A 21,182-nucleotide genomic window follows, 5' to 3' on the forward strand; every position below is an offset into this window, starting at 1 on the left:
TAAGGTTAGAAATGCAAACTCAGTGCAATCTTTCAAGTGTCTACTAAAGACTCATCTCTACACAACGGTCTATGATTAGGTGTAGCCTGGCCCGGGGGCGTGAAGGTGACCAGAAGGCTTGATACTGTCCACCCTTGCTGTCTTGCCACGTGGGCTCTCGTCGCCACTGGGATGCCCTCCCTCCAGTGCCTCTCGGGATTGGAGTCACTGGCTTGTTGTCTCTCTGTTGCGCACTTGTGCAATTGGGCTGTACTCTGCTGGCAATACTCTGCCCTCATTCAGGGTGGTTGTGGTTGGTGTGTATCCCTTTGGTTGATGCTTGGTAATGTGGATGGATTGATTTCCTGCCTGTTGGGCCCTGTCCGGGGCTTCCCCCAGATAGGGCCACAGTGTTGCCGGACCCCCCCGGTCTCAGTCCCAAGGTCTTACGCTGCTATACTACTGTGCTGGGGGAGTAGGGTCATTTATCCTTCTCCATTAAGTTCTCCTTCTCCACTATAAATCCTTGTTGATATGAGGAATGCGTTTTCTGTATTTTCCCAGTCTCCTCCCGTTTTGAACTTAGGAGGGCTTGAGGTCCTGGCCCACATCTGCGGAGTACCTGGCTTTGGGGCCCCGTTGCTGTCCCTGTCCAGAGTCCTCCTGGTTGTGTTGCAGATCGAAACAATGCCTGACGATTTCACCTGCCACTGTGCTGACACCTCCCCCTCCCCGATGTTGTCCCTGTCCTTGTTCACCAGGTCATGCTTCCGACCTGGACTAAGTTTATAAAGACTCTAGACTCCGCCTACACGCATTTATTATTTATTACAATTGTAATCTTAATATGTTCACCTGGCACAGCTGGAAGAGGACTGGTCACCCCTCTGAGCCTGGGTCCTCTCCAGGTTTCTTGCTAAATTCTGGCATTCTTAGGGGTTTTTTCCTAGCCACTGAAATTCAACACTACTGTTGTTTGCTCCTTGGGGTTTAAGGCCAGGTGTTTTGTAAAAGCACTTTGTGGCATCTGCTGATGTAAAAAGGGCTTTATAAATACATTTGTTTGATTGATGAGGAAAAATATTCTCTGGTCTCATGAGTGCCAAAATGAACAATTAGGCCTAAATGCCAAGTATTACGTCTGGCAAAAAACAAGGTACATCTCATCACCTAACTAATACCAATACTGTGGTGGACCGCGGTGTTTGGAGTGTCATGCTGTGGGGACGCATCTTAAGGGGCCTGGAAAGTGGTTGCGTGTTGAGGATTGAGAGACAGATGAATGAAGCATAATACAGAGGTTACTGAAGAACCTGATCCAGAGCGCACAGGACCTCAGACTAGGGTGAAGATTTATGTTTTAGCACTAAAACAACCTGAAGCACACAGCCAAGAAAATGCTGGAGTGGCTTCAAGTCTGTGACTGACTGAGTGGGCCAAGTCTGCACTTCAACCACATCGATATCTGTGGGGTGACCTGAAGATCGCTTGAGAGGATCTGATAGGAAGAATGGGAGAAATTGCCCAAATCCAGGTGTCCGAGGCTAGTAGACGCCTATCCTAGAAGACTCAAAGCTATGATTACTGCCAATGACACTTCTACAAAGTACTTAATAATAGAAATATTTTTTTTAATTTACAGTACATTTTCACAAATTTTAAAACAATCAAATGTGGAAAAAGTGAAGGGGTCTGAATACTTTCGATGGCAGCTACTAAGACAACATTCTATCTGAAACCGCTTCACTGGAGGGCACTTGATTTTTACAATTTGTCTGTGTCATCATCTGTTCTCAGTTTTCTGAAATGTACTTTGTAGTAGTGTATTTCAACATGTTTGTCAGTAGGCTGAACTAGTGTAACTTTTCCTGAAGTTCACTCCTGAGCGTATCCTCTCATTCTCATTCATAGGCCCACTCTGTCTGCACAATGACCTACGACCCTTGTTTACGTGAACGCATTTGACCTGTCATAACATAACATAGGTTATTGGGCTATAGAGTATGTAGCTGTCGTCCAGGGGTTTGGCAATACTATATGGGGTATAGTGCCAGCTTACAAGGTTGAGGCAATAATTCAGACTTCCACATGGGTGGAGGTGGACCGGAAACCGTCTCTGTTCTCTGGATGCTGTAACCGTCTCTGTTCTCTGGATGCTGTAACCGTCTCTGTTCTCTGGATGCTGTAACCGTCTCTGTTCTCTGGATGCTGTAACCGTCTCTGTTCTCTGGATGCTGTAACCGTCTCTGTTCTCTGGATGCTGTAACCGTCTCTGTTCTCTGGATGCTGTAACCGTCTCTGTTCTCTGGATGCTGTAACCGTCTCTGTTCTCTGGATGCTGTAACCGTCTCTGTTCTCTGGATGCTGTAACCGTCTCTGTTCTCTGGATGCTGTAACCGTCTCTGTTCTCTGGCTGGGTGTAGAAACCGGCTAGACCATGTCTCTGCTTGGCTGTAGGGACAGCTCTATCGCTCTGTCCTCTGATCTCTTCCTCCTTGTAAAATGGGTGAATGACTGATGCGTTGTATCAGTGCAACAGCAGCTCTGACTCCCTCTGGGACTTCGTAATCATCAGCACCAATTAGGAGACAGTCTATGACCTTTGTAATCATCGGCTTCAACCAGAAGACAAACAATGTGCGTCAACAACTTAGAAAGTGTCCCTCTTTTTTGTTTTTTTTTACCGTGCCCAAGCTGTGGTCGATCTGGTGTTTTGCAGCAAGAGACAAGATGGTCTGTCTGGCCCCTGCTGTGTTTGGAGAGACTTAACACATTCTGTCCTTGTTCCAGGAGGAATAGTCGGGCAGTTGAAGTGCTAATCATGTTCCAGTGTAACCAACATCAGTGATATTGGGTGAGGATAGCTAGCTAGCCACTGTAGGTGTGTGATATAAGCCAGAGGATGTTCGTCATTGGTATACAAGCCTGGAGTCGGGGGGCGAGGGACAGATGAGTAATTCCGTCCCCAGACACTACACTATGTTATTGATTAACCAGCGCCTCCGAGGGGATTCAGTTTCCTCACATTTAGTCGTTTATTTTTTAGGTCAACGAAGAGCAGAATAATGCCGACATCTGGTCGGGTTGGGTGTAGGCGTCTTGAGGGGGTTGTCCTATTTATCATCTTAAACAATAGCAAATGCTATTTTCCCCAGTCAAACAAAGATAACTTCATAGAGAATGGGGCTCTGAACAAAGTTCGTTTACTATGCACTGTACGGTCGGGCATTTAAGACACATCGGAAATCGTATCCTTGTTTACTGCTTAACAGTTAGATCATTGGCCCGGCAGCCAAAGGGTTGCTGGTTTGAATCCCTGACAAGGCGATAGATATTTCTGCCCTTTAGCACAGCAAATAGTCCTTCATGCTCCTGGGTCATCATCTATAGTTACCGGTCTCCCTGTGGCCATCCAATGGTGTCTCTGAGGACGTTGGGATCTGTCGGGGCAAACCGGTCCGCATCTGATTTAGAATAAATAGAAGTGACCCATTCTCTTCCAAAGAAAAGATTCCATCATGTACTTGTCAAACTCAGTACCTAAACACAGATAAGCAAAGGCATTTTTAAAGTACGATAGTTGTATTTAGATGAACAAGAGCTTTTCAGAGCTTCTATTTATTTTTATATAGTGTAAACCGGTGAAAAATATTGTCGCACGCCACCTTCCAAGGTAACGTGCAAACTTTTCCAACAGATACTCCCCGTGGCCACTGAGGTCTAAAGTCTTGCTCAATGTGTCTTAGCGTGGAATGAGCATTGACGTCCGGTCCCGAAGGTCCTTCCAGCCTCATGAACGGAAAATAGTTTTGTTGATAGGTTGCCACTGAGCACGAAACCTATTTGACTGTCAGCCCCAACACCACTTCTTCAATGGAAAGCACCATGTTAGTCACCTGGTAAGCAAGGTTGTCAGTGAGTTTATACATGCTTTCCAAGTCACTCGTCTGGTTGCTGATGTGTAGCAAGACTGTTCGCTGCAAGAGTTTGTTTTTGCTCATGTGAATTGGATGTCGTGTTTACTTGTTGCTCTGTAGCTGGAACCTACTTTTTGTATGTTTTTGGTCCCGTCAATGCAACAGTTATGTGATTATACATGTAGGTGATAGAGGCTGTGTGTCTGCTATTCATGGTGGTTAAAAGAGGTGTAAAGGGAGCATGCTTTTCATGTACAGCTTTGGTCTTCAACACTGGTGTCTCCCCAACGTCTCCATGTTGTTGTAGCCCGCAACCAGCTCACCGGAGTCAACTAGTCAAGGGCTTGGTCATTAGTGGACAAATTGATAACATTCAGGGACCCGCACCCACTGAACTTCCGTTAACATTCAGGGACTCGCACCCACTGAACTTCCGCTAACATTCAGGGACCCGCCCCGAATGAACTTCCATTAACATTCAGGGACCCGCCCCCACTGAACTTCAGTTAACATTCAGGGACCCGCCCCCACTGAACTTCCGCTAACATTCAGGGACCCGCCCCCACTGTGCCTGTCTGCGTGCCTGTCTGCGTGCCTGTCTGCGTGCCTGCCTTCCTGTCTGCGTGCCTGCCTTCCTGCCTGCGTGCCTGCCTTCCTGCCTGCGTGCCTGTCTGCGTGCCTGCCTGCCTGCCTGTCTGCATGCCTGCCTGCCTGCATGTGCCTGCCTGCCTGCATGTGCCTGCCTGCATGTGCCTGCCTGCATGTGCCTGCCTGCCTGCCTGTCTGCATGTGCCTGCCTGTCTGCATGTGCCTGCCTGTCTGCATGTGCCTGCCTGTCTGCATGTGCCTGCCTGTCTGCATGTGCCTGTCTCTGTCTCTGTGTGTTTTTGTCGGTCTGCGTGTGTCTTTGTCTCTCTGTGGTGTCATTGAGACGTGCCCACTATGACAGTAAGGGTTGGCGTTTAGTTACGATTTCCCGCTGCCCGGTTTCTGTTCAGGGTCAGAGTCTAGGAGGAAAAGGCAACCAATAATTTCCAACTGCCCTGAGCACTGCTTGGATGTCGAGGCTGCAACAGCCAATGGGATTCAGGTGCCGCGGCAACTCTTTGTATGCTTGTGGGAACAGATGGCAACATCTAATCAGATTCACTGCCATCGAAGTGACTTCGTCTGTTTGGGGGAGATGTCCAGGCAAAACACACAGAGGGTTAAAAGGTCATGTAATGGACAAGGTTAGGGCTGATTTATGCACCTGTCGTAAGGGATATTTTTATGAAGGGGAGCTAATGTCCCCTCCCCATAAATTGACATGAGTGATGAAGGACCTAGCTAATGTAAGAGAACCAGATTTATCCTAGAGTTCTGCCAAGACACACACGACATGTAGTACAGAGTAGAATACACTCCGGCGGGTCTAATAACATAGGGTTTTAATTCTCAATTTTTCCAAAATATTGGGACACTTCATAAAGTGCAAATGAAAACAGAATGCAATGATGTGCAAATCATTCATCCCTGTATTTAATAGAAAAATAAAGACAACATATCAAGTGTTGAAACTGAGAAATTCTATTGCTTTTGGGAAAATATGCCCATTTTGAATTTGATGCCATCAACACGTGTAAACAAAGTAGGGACCGGCATGTTTACCACTGTTTTGCATCACCTCTTCTTTGAACAACACCTTGTAATAGTTTGAGAACTGAGAAGAGTAATTGCTGTAGTTTGGAAAGTAAAAAGTATTCCCATTCTTGCTCGATAGAGGATTTCAGCTGCTCAGCAGCATTGTTGTATTTTTCGTTACATAATACACCAAATGTTTTCAGTGGGTGACCGGTCTGGACTGCAGGCCAGTTTAGCACCCATTCTCTTAACTATGGAGCCATGCTGTTGGAATATGTGTGGTTTGGCAATGTCTTGCCTTCCCTGGAAAAGGCCTTCCCTGGAAAAAAATATTAATCTGGATGGCAGCATATGTTGCTCCAAAACCTGTATATATTGTTCAGCATTAATGCTGAACAAAAGTGCAAGTCACCCATACTGTGTGCACTAATGCACCCCCATACCATCACAGGTGCTGGCTTTTGAACTGCGCTCATAACAACTTGGATGGTCCCTTTCCTCTTTAGTCTGATGGACGCGGCATTCATGATTCCTGAAAATACTTTCAAGTTTTGATTTGTCAGACCACAGGACAGTTTTCCACTTCGCCTCAGTTCATCTTAAATGAGCACAAGTCCAGAGAAGGCAAGGGTTTTTCTGGATGTTGTTATGTATGGTTTCTGGTGGTAGAGTTTTGACTTGCATTTGTGAATGAAGCAACGTACTGTGTTCACAATGGTTTTCAGAAGTGTTCCCTAGCCCATGCCGTTATGTCCACTACAGAATCGGGCCTGCTTTTAATGCAGTGCCTTCTGAGGGCCCGAATATCATAGCCATCCAATATTGGTTTTCAGCCTTGTCCCTTGAGTACAGAGATTATTCCAGGTTGTTTTAATCTTTTAATGACATTATTTATCTTAAATTATGAGATCCCCAAACTCTCGTTGTTGTTGAATTCTGGCAGTATTTGCCCGCGCAGTCTTTCACAGTGATGAAACCCCGTCCTTACTTCTGATAGGCCCATCCTCTCTGGAATGATCTTTTAATACCCAATCATGTTACTGACCTGTTGCCAATTGACCTAGAGAGTTGTGTGATATTCCAGCTGGTTGAGTTTTTTAGCTCTACTTTTCCAGTCTTGTCTCTGTCCCAACTCTTTTGGAACATGTAAATGGCAAGAAATTAAAAGTGGGCATGTATTTTCCTAGATTTTTTTTTCTCAGTTTCAGCATTTGATATATGATATTGGGGATTTAAATGATTTGCATTTAAATCCCCATACAAAAATGTAATATAGGGTTTAAATTACTTGCACATCATTGCATTGTGTTTTTCCATTACATTTTATGCAGCGTCCCAACCTATTTGGAAACGGGATTGTAGATGGCAACAATTAATAATTTTTGTTTCAAATAGTTGTAAACAATAAGGGTACTTGTTGCATTATAATTTACTGCCAATGTGTTACTAGATGAGGATGAACCAGACTTGAAGCTATTTTCTCGAATTGTTGGCCACTGCTGTTAAAAGGAGCGTTGTTGAGGTGAAGTGGGTCCCCGAAAATTGCAAACTATGTGACAGTATGTGCCCATGTCATCAAAACCACTCTATTTCAAACTTTGAATTTCATGGTTAACTGAGGTATGATAGTGATTCTTTTTATAGATGATGCACATATAAACATCATATTCCACATCCAGCCCCAAATGGGAGGTTTAAAACAATGGTTTGCAGAAGTCCCAGAATGTGTCTGTAATTGCACGAAAAAGGGGCACCCTTCACAGACCATTAGACCTTCACAGACCATTAGACCTTCACAGGGGCTGAATCTGGAAACAGTTCCTCCCTGGATTAATCTCTCTCTGTGTCTCTGTGTGTCTCTCTGTGTCTCTGTGTGTCTCTGTGTGTCTCTGTGTGTGTCTGTGTCTCTGTGTGTGTCTGTGTCTCTGTGTGTGTCTGTGTCTCTGTGTGTGTGTCTGTGTTTCTCTCGCTCTGTGGCTCTCTCTACCTCTCTGTATCTCTGTCTGTTCTTCAGTACTGCTGTGATTTCAACTATTTCAGCCACACAGGCTCTGCTGCCATTAGGTTTAACTAGGCCACTGCAGTCCATCAGGGAGCTCCAGACTGCTAACACCCCTGGCAGACCCCCCCCCCACCGGTCGACTCCACCCCCCGGCCACCGGTCGACTCCACCCCCACCACCGGTTCGAAACCGCCACCGGTCCACTGCCAACCCCCAGCGCTATGACCACCCCCTCCCCCCGCCACCAGTTGGACTCTCCACCAGTTGGACTCCGCTCCCGGTGCTGGCTGGCACTGTGCTGCATGACCCACACATTGCCTGACCAAGTCTGTTAGTTTTTTATTATGACGACAAAAGCCTTTAACTGCATGACATGAACGCAGGCAGGTCTCACTGACTGTATCAGGACCGAATGAACAAGGCAATGCCATCCTGGTGTCTCTGGTGTCTGGCTGGACTGCCTGCTACCGTGACGATCAGGGTTACATAACGCCTGAGGCCGTTACCATGGTAAATAGGCTGTGGCACAGAGCGTAACACACACTGTAACGTGTGTGTCTGTTGTGGCACTATTCTGCCTTTCTGGTTCCTGTCTTGCTCGCTCCCCACTTTCCCTCTTTCTCTTTTAGGCCCTCCCACTTCTTGTCTTTCCCTGTTTCTCTTCCTCTTTTAGGCCCTCCCACTTCTTCTCTTTCCCTCTTCCTCCTCCTCTTTTAGGCCCTCCCACTTCTTCTTTCCCTCTTCCTCTCTCTCCCAATCTGTTTTCTTCTGTTTCGATCTGTTATGTTGCGTCGCTGTTTGGCAGTGGAATCACTAGCCTGTGTGTGATTGTGGAGGTGGGGGCGTGCGTGTGGGAGGGGTGTGCGTGTGGGAGGGGCGTGCGTGTGGGAGGGGTGTGCGTGTGGGAGGGGCGTGTGTATACCCGTTGCACGCGTCCATCCTGTCTGCGGCCGTTGAGATCCTCCCTGACTCATTTTATTCCACATCGTGATTAAAAAGACATCAGTGCTCAATAATTGATCATTTTATTATTACGGTCAGGATGTGTGTTGAGCTCTCATTAAAATTTGAATGACCCTTAAGTGTAAAGAAACCTGTAGTTTCTGTCTCCCCCCCATACCTCACCTTCTCTTTCTCACTTCTCTCTGTCTCCCCCCCCCATACCTCACCTTCTCTTTCTCACTTCTCTCTGTCCCCCCCCCCATACCTCACCTTCTCTTTCTCACTTCTCTCTGTCCCCCCCCCCCATACCTCACCTTCTCTTTCTCACTTCTCTCTGTCTCCCCCCCCCATACCTCACCTTCTCTTTCTCACTTCTCTCTGTCTCCCCCCCCATACCCCACCTTCTCTTTGTCACTTCTCTTGGTCTCCCCCCCATACCTCACCTTCTCTTTCTCACTTCTCTCTGTCTCCCCCCCCCCCCCCATACCTCACCTTCTCTTTCTCACTTCTCTTGGTCTCCCCCCCATACCTCACCTTCTCTTTCTCACTTCTCTCTGTCTCCCCCCCATACCCCACCTTCTCTTTCTCACTTCTCTTGGTCTCCCCCCCATACCCCACCTTCTCTTTCTCACTTCTCTCTGTCTCCCCCCCCCATACCTCACCTTCTCTTTCTCACTTCTCTCTGTCTCACCCCTATACCTCACCTTCTCTTTCTCACTTCTCTTCGTCTTCATCTCTTCTTGATTTTGTTTTGGTCTTTAGGGAGAACATCAGAAGGAAGAAATTGAATCTATTTCTCTGCTCTACTTTTAGATTAGGGGACGCGACTCAACCTGTCTGTGCCTGCCTGCCTGTCTGTCTGTGCCTGCCTCGGGTCTGTCTGTTTAAATGCTTTGAATTGTCTCAGGATGGACCAATGTCTTCATTACTGTAATAGCTTATATTAGTGTGGAATTTAACATGACAAAGTGTTCCATTTTTAGCTGATTTGTAATGAGACAATTAATGGCTACAACAGTCTAACCAGTAGTAGTTATTTAAAGGCTGATGCATGGCTGACAACAGCATGAATATGGGAAATTACTCGTTTTGAGTCAACTCAAGGAAAGTCATTAGAATATGGATCTTTAACTATTGCTTTCCCTTTTTTTGCAATAAACATTTCTCAAAATCAGGAGCAACCATTGTGCTTGTGTTTATCACTGTATTTATTTCCAACCGGCCGTGGATTCAGCTGGATGACACATCCCAGGGCTCAGCGTTTCAGATGATGTGATGGCACTCATTTTTCAGGATACATGATCTGTGTTTATAACCATTCTCTCTGTATTGTCTTTTCAGATGCTGGTCTGCAGTGAAGGATGAGTGGTATTCAGTGAAGGATGAGTGATACGCATTGAAGGATGAGTGGCGTCGGTGAAAACACCTTGGACCCTGCTGCCAGGGCAGAGTCTCGTAAACGCAAAGAATGTTCCTCCGACCTACTGGGTCCCAGGTGAGATACAGCTAACTCTCCTGCCTCGTCTGTATAGCAATATACTCAACTGTAATATATATTGTGATTTTTGTCAATAAAGCCATTTAGCTAGTTTCCTAAAGTAGGATGGATCTTGCGGTTGAGCTTTGTATGACTTTCTGTGCAGTTTAACCGACGTTTCGATTCAGCATGAACATCAGCTGAATGGCAAACCCAGTTAGAACGGCCGTCGTGCTAGCCGAAACCCAGTTAGCACCACAGCCGTCGTGCTAGCTGAAACCCAGTTAGAACGGCCGTCGTGCTAGCTGAAACCCAGTTAGCACCACGGCCGTTTTGCTAACCGAAACCCAGTTAGAACGGCCGTCGTGCTAGCCGAAACCCAGTTAGCACCACAGCCGTCGTGCTAGCTGAAACCCAGTTAGAACGGCCGTCGTGCTAGTTGAAACCCAGTTAGCACCACGGCCGTTTTGCTCACCGAAACCCAGTTAGAGCGGCCGTCGTGCTAGCCGAAACCCAGTTAGCACCACAGCCGTCGTGCTAGCCGAAACCCAGTTAGCACCGCGGCCGTCGTGCTAGGCTGCCTTGGTTGATAGAACCATCTCTCGTCTGCCTGTCTTTCATGTGTGTGGTCACGGGTATGAGGGGTCTTTACGTGTGATTAAATAATGAGTGATGACTCAACTATGTAGTATTATGTGTTGTTCTCTTGTTCCAATAGAAGGAAAAACGTGGAGCGTCTCCTAGTACTTTGCCTCTCTGTCGGTCTCTCTGAGTGCCTGTTTAAACTAGGGGATATTTACTTCTGCAAGGCTTCTGCATGATGCCCTCACCAGACCTTTTAATTTGCTGTCCATGTTCTCCATCTCACCCCCTGCCCCTCAGAGCAGGCTCATGTAAACAGTGCTTTCTTGTTCCGTTAACAATCCCAGTTTAAATTGTAATTTTATAAACAGCTGAAATCTGGAGGCATTTTCTGTTGACTATGTTGACGGCTGCTCTTCCCATTATGGAAACCTAATCCTGCCACCGAAAAAAAAAAAAAAACTTTCCCCAAGCAGACGGGCAGATAGTTATACATCCTAAGCAAACATCTTTCTTCAATCAAAACCCCTCGATGCTGCTCTAAATTAATTTGGCGTCGATGTAATGAGTATCAAACAGAAGAGGAAATGAGCTGTTGTTTCCACTTTGTTTATTTAGTAGTGGTCGCCCTCAATGGATGATTTTTGCTGTCACTCCATAAAAACGTTGTAGGGGAACCGTCGTCATGCGAGCGATCGAGTGAGTCTGAATCCCCAGCCCGTCTCCGTACCGTGGCGCCCATCCTAAATATATAGCGTGTCCCAGATATCACTGCTCCATCACCTGAAGCTAAGACACCCAGTACGAAAGTCAGAGTTGGTTCGGGATTAGGTCTTATGGTACGAAAAATGGTTCGGGATTAGGAATCGGATGGTACGAAACCCATCGTCATTCCATTTAGCTATTTACCGTTAAAGGGATCGTGATTAATTAATTTCCTGTGGATACCGGGAGCAGTGGACCTGCTTAATTTCAGGGGAGCATTTTGTTTCCATTATGGAGCATTCAGAGCCAACTATACAGATGGGCAGAAAAAGACGTGCCCCCCCCCTCGTAGGATTAAAGACGTTCTGAATCATTTCATCAGATGTGTGGAGAGACACTCCGAGTCGCTGTGTAGAGACTTTAATTGTCTGCATGTGGACACACTGTGGTGTTTTTCAGGCCTTATGCCCCTCGGTCCCGGTGATCAGATGTGAAATGCGGTTAGGGTGTTGTTTGCCTGGAGGTTAGATTCTATGGAACGTCATGGGTATCTTGGACTGTTGGTCGAGGTACATCGGAGCTGCCAAACAAGGACTTCACCTGGGCCTGTGGGAATCCCCGTTCCGGTGTTAATTGTTAATAATCTGTGATCAGTTGAGGGAACTTAATGATTATTAAGAGCGGGGGTGATTAGGGTGAGGAGCAGCTCAGACGGGGAGGTAGTTGACCCATAGACCTCCCACAAGCTCCTCTGGCCTACCAAGTCACGTGCTGTTTAGTTGTTTGAGGTAAAACATTGTTCCAAAACCTTAAGTATATGACGAGGGCTCTTTCTGTTGGTCACTCTCTTTAATTTACCTGCTCTCTCTCTCTCTGTCTGTCTCTGTGTGTGTCTGTCTCTCTCTCTCTGTCTCTCTCTCTCTGTCTCTCTCTCTCTCTCTGTCTCTCTCTCTCTGTCTCTCTCTCTCTGTCTCTTTCTGTGTTGCATGCTGGGAGGTTGGGGTGTGAGGAGTTTTGGAGGTGGCTGTGTGGTAAGAGGGCCTGGTTTCTTTTTTGTTTAAGTTTGTTTTGTATGATTTTAGTTTCCAACTTGTAAGGTGCCTTCATTTCTCTTCATACCAGATTAGCGGGTAGCTCTTGGAGGGGAAGGGGGAAGTTTGTTTGGGTCTTGACGGTATGGCAGCCGCTATGAATTGTTGTTTGTTTCGCCTCTTTCTACACCTTCGACTAGGGTTGTTGTGGCGAATTTGCCGCCGTTCATTACGGATGAGTTGGTAAAGTAGCTAGCGGTTTTCGCGTCCTGTCGGCTGGGTTTTGGGCAGAATCAGTGAAGCATGTCGTCTCCTTTTGTTGGCAGGTGTTTATGTTTCTTAACAATGCGAATCAGCAGCTCAATGTCTCTTAAAATCCGTCACAGGGATGGCGTGTACGCAGGCTTTGCTAGTACAGCGTTGTTTTGAATGTGGTGATCTGGGCCATAACAAGTTTGCGTGTCCACACAGGACTCCAGGACAGGGAGAGCAGCCGCCCGTGGCTGCCGGGCGGAGTGTCCAACCGGTAGGTAGGGAGGGGGATCTCTCTGTTGTGGAAAGGAAAAAGGGTGTGAGGAAAGGTGTGGTGGAGGAGGTGTTTGCGTCCCTGGGTATTTCACCTGACATTGGGGAGCAGGGCCTGGGTAAGAAAAGGGCGCAGGTCAGTTCAGTGTTGGGTCAGGGAGAAGAGGAGTGTGAGGAGATTCTCTGAGTGCTCTCTGAGTTCAGTGCTACCAGCCAGTCAGGTTGCAGGCCCTACTTACACGGTAAGGGAGCTGTCTGGGTTTTTGACTGATACTTAAGGGTAAGAAGAAGGTAGTTCTGGAGTCCCATTTTCCTGACCCTGTGAGATTTGTGAGGTCAGTGCAAAAGGCTATGAGGACTGAGGGCCTGGGTGTCCTCTCACCTAAGAAAAATTTCCGGTTGAAGAAATGGGTCACTGCGATGCGGAAGGGTTTGCCTTCTGATACAGCTTAAATGGCTTGGTTTCTTCCAACATGTTTTGTTCTTGCTCCTTTTCCTCTCTTTTTTCATGGGGGCTCTGCGGGTTGGCTCTCTTAATATAAATGGCGCCGGAGACCAGGGAACGAGGGGTCTGTTGGGGGAGTATGTCAAACATAAACATATAGTTGTCCTGTGTTTGCAGGAGACCCACTCTGATGTTGTAAATTATGTGGATTCGGGGCTCTGGTGGAAGGGGGCACAGGTGCTGAGCCATGGTACCAACAGTAGTGCAGGGGGGCTGAGCCATGGTACCAACAGTAGTGCAGGGGGGCTGAGCCATGGTACCAACAGTAGTGCAGGGGGGCTGAGCCATGGTACCAACAGTAGTGCAGGGGGGCTGAGCCATGGTACCAACAGTAGTGCAGGGGGGCTGAGCCATGGTACCAACAGTAGTGCAGGGGGGCTGAGCCATGGTACCAACAGTAGTGCAGGGGGGCTGAGCCATGGTACCAACAGTAGTGCAGGGGGGCTGAGCCATGGTACCAACAGTAGTGCAGGGGGGCTGAGCCATGGTACCAACAGTAGTGCAGGGGGGCTGAGCCATGGTACCAACAGTAGTGCAGGGGGGCTGAGCCATGGTACCAACAGTAGTGCAGGGGGGCTGAGCCATGGTACCAACAGTAGTGCATGGGGGCTGAGCCATGGTACCAACAGTAGTGCAGGGGGGCTGAGCCATGGTACCAACAGTAGTGCAGGGGGGCTGAGCCATGGTACCAACAGTAGTGCAGTGTGGCAGTATTGTTCTCCCTTGGTCTGGGCGTCAATATTACATCGTCAAAGGAAGTGCTTGGCGGCAGGTTGTTGGTTGTTAAGGCAGAGATTGAGAATGTGCTGTTTGTTTTTATAAATGTGTATGCACCTAGTACAGGGCGGGAGTGGGGAGTCTTTTTTGGGTGCTAACGCAAAGAGCTGGCACTGATAGATCAGGCTGAGGTGCTGGTGAAGGTAGTCGGGGGGAGGGTTAGTATATACCTGGGTGAAGGTAGTCGGGGGGAGGGTTAGTATATACCTGGGTGAAGGTAGTCAGGGGGAGGGTTAGTATATACCTGGGTGAAGGTAGTCGGGGGGGGGGGGGGGGGGGTTAGTATATACCTGGGTGAAGGTAGTCGGGGGGGGGAGGGTTAGTATATACCTGGGTGAAGGTAGTCGGGGGGAGGGTTAGTATATACCTGGGTGAAGGTAGTCGGGGGGGGGGGGGTTAGTATATACCTGGGTGAAGGTAGTCAGGGGGAGGGTTAGTATATACCTGGGTGAAGGTAGTCGGGGGGAGGGTTAGTATATACCTGGGTGAAGGTAGTCGGGGGGGAGGGTTAGTATATACCTGGGTGAAGGTAGTCGGGGGGAGGGTTAGTATATACCTGGGTGAGGTTAGTCGGGGTGAGGGTTAGTATATACCTGGGTGAAGGTAGTCGGGGGGGAGGGTTAGTATATACCTGGGTGAAGGTAGTCAGGGGGAGGGTTAGTATATACCTGGGTGAAGGTAGTCAGGGGGAGGGTTAGTATATACCTGGGTGAAGGTAGTCGGGGGGGGGGGGTTGTATATACCTGGGTGAAGGTAGTCGGGGGGAGGGTTAGTATATACCTGGGTGAAGGTAGTCGGGGGGGGGGGGGGTTAGTATATACCTGGGTGAAGGTAGTCGGGGGGGGGAGGGTTAGTATATACCTGGGTGAAGGTAGTCGGGGGGAGGGTTAGTATATACCTGGGTGAAGGTAGTCGGGGGGGGGGGGGGTTAGTATATACCTGGGTGAAGGTAGTCGGGGGGAGGGTTAGTATATACCTGGGTGAGGTTAGTCGGGGTGAGGGTTAGTATATACCTGGGTGAAGGTAGTCGGGGGGGAGGGTTAGTATATACCTGGGTGAAGGTAGTCAGGGGGAGGGTTAGTATATACCTGGGTGAAGGTAGTCAGGGGGAGGGTTAGTATATACCTGGGTGAAGGTAGTCGGGGGGGGGGGGGGGGTTGTATATACCTGGGTGAAGGTAGTCAGGGGGAGGGTTTGTATATACCTGGGTGAGGGTAGTCAGGGGGAGGGTTAGTATATACCTGGGTGAAGGTAGTCAGGGGGAGGGTTAGTATATACCTGGGTGAGGGTAGTCAGGGGGAGGGTTAGTATATACCTGGGTGAAGGTAGTCGGGGGGGGGGTTGTATATACCTGGGTGAAGGTAGTCGGGGGGGGGTTAGTATATACCTGGGTGAAGGTAGTCGGGGGGGGGGGGGTTAGTATATACCTGGGTGAAGGTAGTCGGGGGGAGGGTTAGTATATACCTGGGTGAAGGTAGTCGGGGGGAGGGTTAGTATATACCTGGGTGAAGGTAGTCGGGGGGAGGGTTAGTGCCCTCTAGCCTGGATCGTGTTTATATGTTCAGGCACCAGAACAATAGGCTGGTGTCAGCCTCCATACTCCCAGTTGGGTTTTCTGACCATCATATTACCATGTCTCAGCTCTCTGTTACACCAGGGCTCCGGCTTGCGTCCTACTGGAAATATAATGTAAAGCTCTTACAAGATGCTGCCTGAATTGCGTAGGGATCTGGGTGCATTTCTTCAGCTGAAAGCATAGGGGGCACTTGTAAGAGCTAGGTTTTCTATGTTGAATGAGATGGATGCTCCCAGCTCCTTCTTTTTTGGCTTGGAAAAACAGAGTGGAGAAAGGAGTTTTCGTATGGCTGATGGGCGGGGTCTTCTGTTGTGGGGGAGATGCAGGAGCGAGCTGTGGAGTTGTATTCTGATTTATGTAGGGCTGAAATGTGTGATCCTGCATGTTCCCAAGAATTGCTTCTGGGCCTTCCCACACTGTCACAGTCACAGAGGAGTGACATGGATGTTCGTCTGTCACCAGCGTCGCTGGTGGACTTCTTCTGGTCGGGACATCATTGGCTGAGGGCGGCTGTTTTGTTTTTACCGGTCCGGGAGGGCGGTCAGGGCCTGGTGGACCTTGAGAGCAGCGTGGCAGCCTTTCGTCTTAAAGTGGCACAGAGACTGTTATATCAAACGGGTGTCAGTTGGAGGGGACCGGCTTGTGCTTTGCTGAGGAGGGCCAGTGGTCTGTTCGTGCGTGAGGACGGAGTGACACCTGGACTTTGGGTGTGTAAGGAACCCATTTTTCATAACCCGCTGATCCCTTTGGGTTCTGTCCATTCTGCAACCCTGCTTGGACGGTTGATGGCAGCAGGTATCAGGACACTGGTGGATTTACGGCAGCCCGGGGGTGGAGGCTGGAAGACCTCGCAAGAGCTGGCACGGCAGTCTGGGATTACGTCACACCGGGTGCTGGAGAGGTTCATGGGTGAGGTTCATGGGTGAGGTACAGGATGCGCTGCCGGGACCGGTGAGGGGAGTCTTCGAGTGGGCACTCAGGGAGGGGCCCCCACCGTTTCAGGGGGGTCGGGTGGACATACTGTCTTTTAGTTCTTCTGAACTGGGTGGTTTTGCAGAGGTGGGGAGCAAGGGTTTGTACTCCCTCTGTGTGAAGGTCAGGCCCATTAGGGAGTTGGAAGGTGTTAGGGGCCACCAATGGCAGGGGGTTCTGGGCTCTGATGGCATGGCTGGGTGTAGGTGGAGGGTGCTCTACAAACTCCCAGCTCCCAAACAGTCTGGTGACCTCCAGTGGAGGGTTTTACATGGGGCCCTGGCCACCAATAGCTGGTTGACTCCAGTTGACCCTGGGATTGGGGAAGGCTGTCCTTTTTGTATGATGGCTGAGACTGTCCAACATGTCTTCTCTGTATGTGCTGGAGTGTTTTTGTTTAGAGATGTTTGTGATGGGACATCGGTATTCAAGGGAGGAGAAGAGCAAATGTGTTTTGTTGAATTTTTTGTTGTCTGTTTGGTTGACAAGGAGGAACCGGGTCGGGGGGTTAGGGGTTACGGACCAGGTGTTGTTATTTAGGGGGATGGTCTCTGCGCGCCTTAGGGTCGAGTTAGAATTTTACACACTTATTGACAGTGTTGAACTATTTGACGTTTGGGGATTTGGGGGGGCTGTCTGTGTGGTTGGACAAGGGGGCTTTGAGGTCCAATTGTGATTGGGGTTTGAGGTATGTATTTGTGTGTGGTGTAAGATGTTTGTGTACGAGGTGTAGCAGCACACCATGTGTTTTTATGGGGGTTGTGTGTGTGTGTGTGTGTGTGCTGAGGGTGGGTGGGGATTTCTTAATGTCATGTAGTCTTATTAAAGAACGATAAATCAAATATCTCTGTGTCTCACCGTGTGTCTCTCTCTTTTTGTGTTCATATTAATCTTTGCCTACACGTTCCCTGTCTAAGGCTTTCTTACTCCTCTTTCTCCTCAGTCCCAAAAGAAGCAACGACAAGAGGAACCGCGAACACGAGAACAAGTACATCGAGGAACTGGCAGAGCTGATCTTCGCCAACTTCAACGACATTGACAACTTCAACGTCAAGCCTGACAAATGTGCCATCCTGAAGGAGACGGTCAGACAGATCCGACAGATCAAGGAGCAGGGTAAGTCCATGGAGGTGCCGCTCCACAACCATGGAGGTGCCGCTCCTCAACCACACGGCAATCTGATGTGGAGAAGGGTGGAGCCGGTGGCGGAGGGAGGACGAAGGAGATGGGGAGGGGGGCGAGGAAGAGTAGAGAGTGGTGGGAGGAGGACGAAGGAGAAGAGGGTGGAGGAAACCGGGAGGAAGGAGCGTAGAATATTAACCCTCTGTTGCCCGTTCTTGTTGTTTAAGTCACCTTGGCTTTGAAACAGTCTGATGGGCTCATTGTGGTGATAGTTGTGACTCACAGAGGTGTGTGTATTCAATCATGAGCAGTAAAACACACACACACACACTTCTAGCCTACCGTCTGTCAATACATTTCTTATCCCTTCCACGTCTCTCTCTCTCTCTCTGTCTCTCTCTGATGAGCTTTATAATCTGGCCTCCAATGTGTGTGGCCCCCTGACAGACGACGACTTCAGCGTGGTTTCGTCTTAAGGCCTGGGTCGCACCAATTAGTTGGAAACCGCTTCGATCGGAGCTGCACGTTGCAAGAGCTGTTTTGAGCAACACTGCTGGTACACAAAGCGATTCAGGCTTAATTAAAATAGCACAGAACCGTGCATACTATCATACATCACGGTTTCATAAGTAATTAGTTTGTCGATATGTTATTGTAATTGTAACCGCATCAGTACATACAAAATGCCTAGGCATTTGGCTAGCTAATGTAGTTAACCAGTCAATTAGATTTTATAAGCAGTCATGAATAGCACTTGTGTAGCAACTAACCTGTGTCGTTTCACAATGAAAGCTTCTTCCCTGTGAGTGAATAATCCACGCATATAACACTGCCTAAATGTAGTTTTTTGTGTGTACATTGCTCTCACGGCTAATGACGTACATTACATACGGCGCATTAAAGTAGCATTTGGAAGGTTTAGTCTGGGCCACATTGGATCAGTGGACTTCCTACTAATTAATGTAAAGGGATGCATCAAGCTAGTTGCATTTAGAGCTTGTTTTCCTTTGACCATGGGAGACAAAGACCACCTGAATGTTTCGTCTGGGCCACATTGGATCAGTGGACTTCCTACTAATTAATGTAAAGGGATGCATCAAGCTAGTTGCATTTAGAGCTTGTTTTCCTTTGACCATGGGAGACAAAGACCACCTGAATGTTTAGTTTGGGCCACATTCGCATCTGCTTGGTGCTCTTCTTTGTCCTTATGCATAAATATGCATAAATATATGTAAAATATACAGTATGAAGTGCCTGTGGAATGTATTCACAAACCTTAACTTTCTCTACTTTTCTGTGTTCTACACTTAATTTCTAATGAAGTAAATATGCATTTTTTGTAATAACCTCCAAATATTACAATAAAGCATGTATATTAAAGCTGCGAGCAGCGTTTCAGGGGGCAGCGTTTCAGGGGGCCAAGCGGGGCCCAGGAAGCATCTCACTGCATGCTCTCACTAGAGAAATGTTTTTCTATTTAAAAATGCCCAATAATAGTCAGGGTGTCCAATCGAAGGAGAGGAAATCAAAACAAAACGACCCTGAAACCAGAAAAGGAACCAGGCAATCCTAGTTCAGCCGATTAGGAGAGATGGATATTGTTATCGTTGGCAGGTTTCAATCCCTGGTTTTCTATGTGGCAGACTGTCTTTAATCATTACACTATTTAAACAGCAGAATGCAACTTATACCTCAGCCATTAGATTTTTCTAAATAATGTGGACAAAATAACATTTATTAACGGAACTAAAGAGTAGTCTTGCACAAAGACTATATAGCTAATACATTCTACTTAAAACGAAAACAATGACTCCAATCACTTCATGGCTGATTTGTGTCTTTGGAAAACAATAACAGTATAAAAGGGTCACGTAAAACAATTCTCCTAAACATATGAGAATCATGGTATTAAAGAGGGGATATATATTGTTGTGTGAAGGGTGAAAAGTACAGAGTGGATATTCATATCTGAAATACAATATTTGGAACATCTCAGAGGGGAATTGAACCAGGATCAGAATATTGCAGAACAGGGATGTCCCCACTACACCACAGGGGCTATAGGTTGTCCCTACAGCTCTCTATCCTCTCCAAATGTAAATTTTACCCCAGCCATTACAATTTTGCTGAGATAAAGTTGGCAACAAAACATTTGTAATGGAACTAAAGTGTACTGTAGTACAAAGATTATTATAGATGGCTAGCTATACATCCTACTTATAACAAAATCATTGACTCCAATCACTCCATGGCTGGTTCTTTTGTTTGGAAAACAATAACAGCATAAAAGTGTCACGTAATACAATTATTCTCGTAAATAAATTAAAATCATGGTATTGCACACATGTATTGTTGTGTGAAGGCTGAAAAGAACCTAGTGGAAATACGTTTGTGAGATACAGAATTTGGATGTCTGAGAAGGGAATCGAACTGGGGTCACAATGTTGAAGGACCGGGATGTTTCCACTACACCACAGGGCCGGTTGACCGAGTGAATAGTCTCACCGGGTTTTGAGCTATAATAATAAATAAATAAATAGCACACATGCATATTTTGAAAATCCACCAGAAACATTTACAATAATATAACTTTTAAAGACAATGGTCCAGTAGTCCTTTACACGAATTGTCATCCAAATCCATTCAGCTGTTTCGGAGGAAATGTCATTTAAGTGTGTTTTGATCAACGGCAAAACCGTGAGAAACATTGGTTATGTTTATAGCGCCCCAAGCGGTATTTCTGTATGGGAGTTTTCCTGTCCATTCCTAGCAGACACATTTGCGAGTATGATTCATTTCATAGCTGTTTAATGGACATCTAAAGTCATAGACCCGCCCAGCTCAATTTAATTCGCTAATTTCGGCCATATTGTTTGACATATCAACTTTCCTTATATAACTTTTAAAGATAATGGTTCAAAGGTCCTTCACACCAAACGGCATCCAAATCCGTTCAGCGGTCTCGGAGGAGATGTTGTTAACGTGTTTTTCACCAAATTCAAAATGAAGGAAAATCCAAGGGGCGAATTTAAAAGACCCCACTTTTTTGACTTTTTTGGTCAGCATGAGAAGGGGTATATCTGGAACATGGTTGCGTGTCTCTACGACATTCGGTTCATGAGATCTGAGCCTCACTTTCGACTGAGTGCTACAGCGCCACCATGAGGAGTATGGGCACAATCAGGCAAATTGGAGCGTTTTGAACCAGAGGGGACCGAGCTATGGACCTCTGAAAATGGCCCTGGAGAATAATAATAATAATAATAAAACGTACAAACATAAAAGGGTTCCAGCAACTTGGTTGCTTGGCCCCTAAATACAGAAACATTGACCTAAGAGCTCTAATCAGCTAATTAACTCAAAACACCTGCAAAGGTTTCCTAAGTATGTTAATTTATGTACTCAATACTTGGTCGGGGCTCCTTTTGCACCAATTACTGCATCACT

At 47.3% G+C, this 21,182-nt stretch overlaps 1 protein-coding gene across 4 annotated transcripts in view; it reads left to right on the top strand.

Moving 5' to 3' along the window:
• Nucleotides 1-21,182, top strand: part of ncoa2 (nuclear receptor coactivator 2) — a 76,515-nt gene that overhangs the window by 21,136 nt on the left and 34,197 nt on the right. For all 4 annotated transcript variants that reach the window (XM_034289320.1, XM_034289322.1, XM_034289321.1 and 1 more), the window contains 2 exons: nucleotides 9,805-9,958; nucleotides 17,557-17,729. In XM_034289320.1, the coding sequence (XP_034145211.1) occupies nucleotides 9,867-9,958; nucleotides 17,557-17,729 (265 nt within the window). In that variant the 5' untranslated portion in view covers nucleotides 9,805-9,866. The remainder of the gene's footprint in view (nucleotides 1-9,804; nucleotides 9,959-17,556; nucleotides 17,730-21,182) is intronic.

Source organism: Esox lucius, chromosome 21, assembly GCF_011004845.1.
Source record: "Esox lucius isolate fEsoLuc1 chromosome 21, fEsoLuc1.pri, whole genome shotgun sequence".
NCBI lineage: Eukaryota > Metazoa > Chordata > Actinopteri > Esociformes > Esocidae > Esox > Esox lucius.